The 2,708-nt window shown below is 49.2% G+C and overlaps 1 protein-coding gene across 1 annotated transcript; it reads left to right on the top strand.

The window, feature by feature from the left end:
• Positions 1 to 1,836: 1,836 nt before the first annotated feature.
• On the top strand, positions 1,837 to 2,304 carry LOC119439239 (uncharacterized). The gene has a single exon (XM_037704830.1). It carries the CDS (start codon positions 1,837 to 1,839, stop codon positions 2,302 to 2,304), a length of 468 nt encoding a protein of 155 aa, XP_037560758.1.
• The last annotated feature ends 404 nt before the right edge of the window (positions 2,305 to 2,708 follow it).

Genomic DNA, 2,708 nt, shown 5'->3' with positions numbered 1-2,708 from the left:
TCAAACACTAGTCCCTCTGACACACATAGGACTTGCCACAGCTGAAAGGTATCACGTAGGTAACCTCCACAGCACAACACACAATGTGCTTGGCATGGTTCTTCGTGCATCCTTGTCTCTCAGTACTTGTGGTACAAAGACACAATGAGGCTAATCTGTTGGGTGTGGGAGAAATGACTGGAGCGCCATATCTAGCAGCCAAGTTCTTCAATTTGTGGCTAATTCTGTGCACACATGGCACAAACTCAGGTCTAGTGATGTATGTTCCTTTCACGTCTGAATGGCGAGTCCTAGTCAAGCTGCTCTTCACCTTTCAAAGAACGGATTTGGTCACAGCATGCATGAAAAATTGAGTGAAGCTGACTTTTAAATGCCTAATCATTTGATGAAATCACATCATTACCCCCAACAAGGAAAATGGCCAATAAACCATTGTATGCTATTTTAGGGCATCAAGGCAGCTGAAGTTGGGGCCCTCGAGCAGTTGCCTGCTCATGTTTTACATGACACCTGCAGTTAAAAGAATCTTCTACGTCTACTGCCATGGCTGTGAGTGGTACTGGCTAACTCCCAGGGCTGCTATTCTACACACAAATACTTAAAGCGAGGGCCACAGTAGCTGAATTGGTAAAGCACCCCATGCCTAAAGATGTGGATTCAGCTCCCACCTACAGGAAGTTGTGTTTTCGTCCACTTTCATTTCCCTTTTTCGTATTATTTATAAATTCCAAATAATCACAATTAATTTACCCTATGCTTTCTCCGAGTTAATTGTCTGTTTTAATCATCTGGTCAAAAGAATGATGGCTCAGCTTGATACAGGCTACTTCAGCTTGGAAGATAAGAACGGCTGAGGAGGCCGAAGGAAGTGACCTGCTGGACAATTGTGCATACTGTTCAGGATCAGTAAAAAAAAAATAGAAAGTTTTCAGCTAAATGCATAGCACAGACACTTGATTTGTTGTAAAGGTACCTAGGGTAAATACCACTAGTGCACTAAACATGAACGTTATAGCTAAGTGTGCCCCAATTGCTGAAAATAATTGCAAGTATACATTCCTGACATGTCGCAGCAGAAGCGCAACTATGGGACAGATGGCAAATAGGCACCCTGTCGGACAGCGCAGTTCACGGCTTTGAAAACAGTCGGGGCACAGCATGGTATTGGCGTGTTCAATAAAAGAATGAATCTTTTTGAAAGATGGGCGCTGACGCTTATGCTTCCCATTCTGCGTTGTGGTTCTTGTTAAGTCGTCGGTCCTCAAATCGACGGCGAGCATGTTTTCGGTGCCCGCATGTTCGCATTCCTAATGACATCGCTGGTCATTTGTGTTGTAGTCATTCGCGACATCCATGCGACGCTATAACTGGCACGCGTTTAAATGGCTAGTTTAGAGCGCCACTCTTGAACACCATGTTATGCACCTGAAAGGCAAGTCTGTTGTCTCGTGAGAGAATAAAAAAGTTTAGTCTTTGTTTGGAACTCATTGCTCTTCACCCGCACTAGCAATCAACAGTGGTGACCCAACATGAAAACGCACAGCGACACAGACGCGCCTACCGTGTCTGCAGTCGAATTGAAGCTGCCCCCTTTTGGCCACTGACTCCGAGCTCTGGTTTATTCAAGTCGAGGCGCAATTCGCCACCCGGCGCATCACAGCCGACCTCATGCGCTACCATCACATCGTGAGTAGCTTGCCACCAGCTACAGCCAGCGAGGTCCGCGATTTGCTTCTCGCCCCACCTGCAGAGAACACCTACCAAACTTTGAAGGCGACACTCATTCGACGCCTCACACTATCCGAACCCGAACATTTACGGCAGCTCCTGAACGACATGATCCTTGGCGGCCGCACACCATCTCAACTACTGCGCCACATGCAGCGTCTTGTGGGAAGCGTTATAGATCTTAACAGCACGTCGCTGTGCAAGATATTTCTTCAGAGTCTCCCCGGCAACGTGCGCGTGGTGCTTGCTACGGTGGCTGAAAAGGATCTCGGCAAGATGGCCACCATCGCTGACACCATCATGGCAGCGGCAAACCCCTCCGCCTCCGTCGCTAACGTGCAAGTGGCGAGTGCTTCCGCCCCCTCTTCCAACAAATTCCTCGAGCTTTGCGAAGAGATCGTGCGCCTCACCGAAACAGTGGCAGCTTTGCAGGCACGCACCTCGTGCCCTTTGGAGCAGCGCAGTGTACTGCCACAGCAGCTGCGATTCCGTTGGTGCTGGTACCAGAGGAAACATAGCGATGCTGCACGCTGCCCTGTCAGATGCCCTGTCACGAAGTCATGTCAACACCTTTAGCCTTTCCAAGGGAACTGATTTGACTTGGCTGGTGGCAGCTCAGCAAGCAGATCAAGAACTCGGTCAGTTGCTGACAACAACAACCGCGCTGAAGTTGAAATGGCTACATGTGTCCAGCTCAAAAGGCCGAGTGTGCTGTGACTTAACAAGGGACAACCCTTGTCCTTTTGTTCCTTCTGGCCTTCGTCGTACCGTCTTCCAGTCGCTGCACAAGCTGGCGCATCCGGGTGTTCGGGCGACACAAAAGCTAGTGACGGCAAGGTACGTCTGGTCATATATAAATCTAGATGTCTGGCAGTGGACACGAGAGTGCATCGCCTGCCAGCGCTCCAATGTCCAGTGCCACACCATGATGCCATTGGCGAGGTTCCCAGTGCCAGATGAACGATTTGAGCATGTACACT

Source organism: Dermacentor silvarum, chromosome 1 (assembly GCF_013339745.2).
Source record: "Dermacentor silvarum isolate Dsil-2018 chromosome 1, BIME_Dsil_1.4, whole genome shotgun sequence".
In the NCBI taxonomy this organism is placed as follows: domain Eukaryota; kingdom Metazoa; phylum Arthropoda; class Arachnida; order Ixodida; family Ixodidae; genus Dermacentor; species Dermacentor silvarum.
The sequence above is the reverse complement of the archived record's forward strand: the minus strand, read 5'-3'. Positions and strand labels throughout refer to the sequence as shown.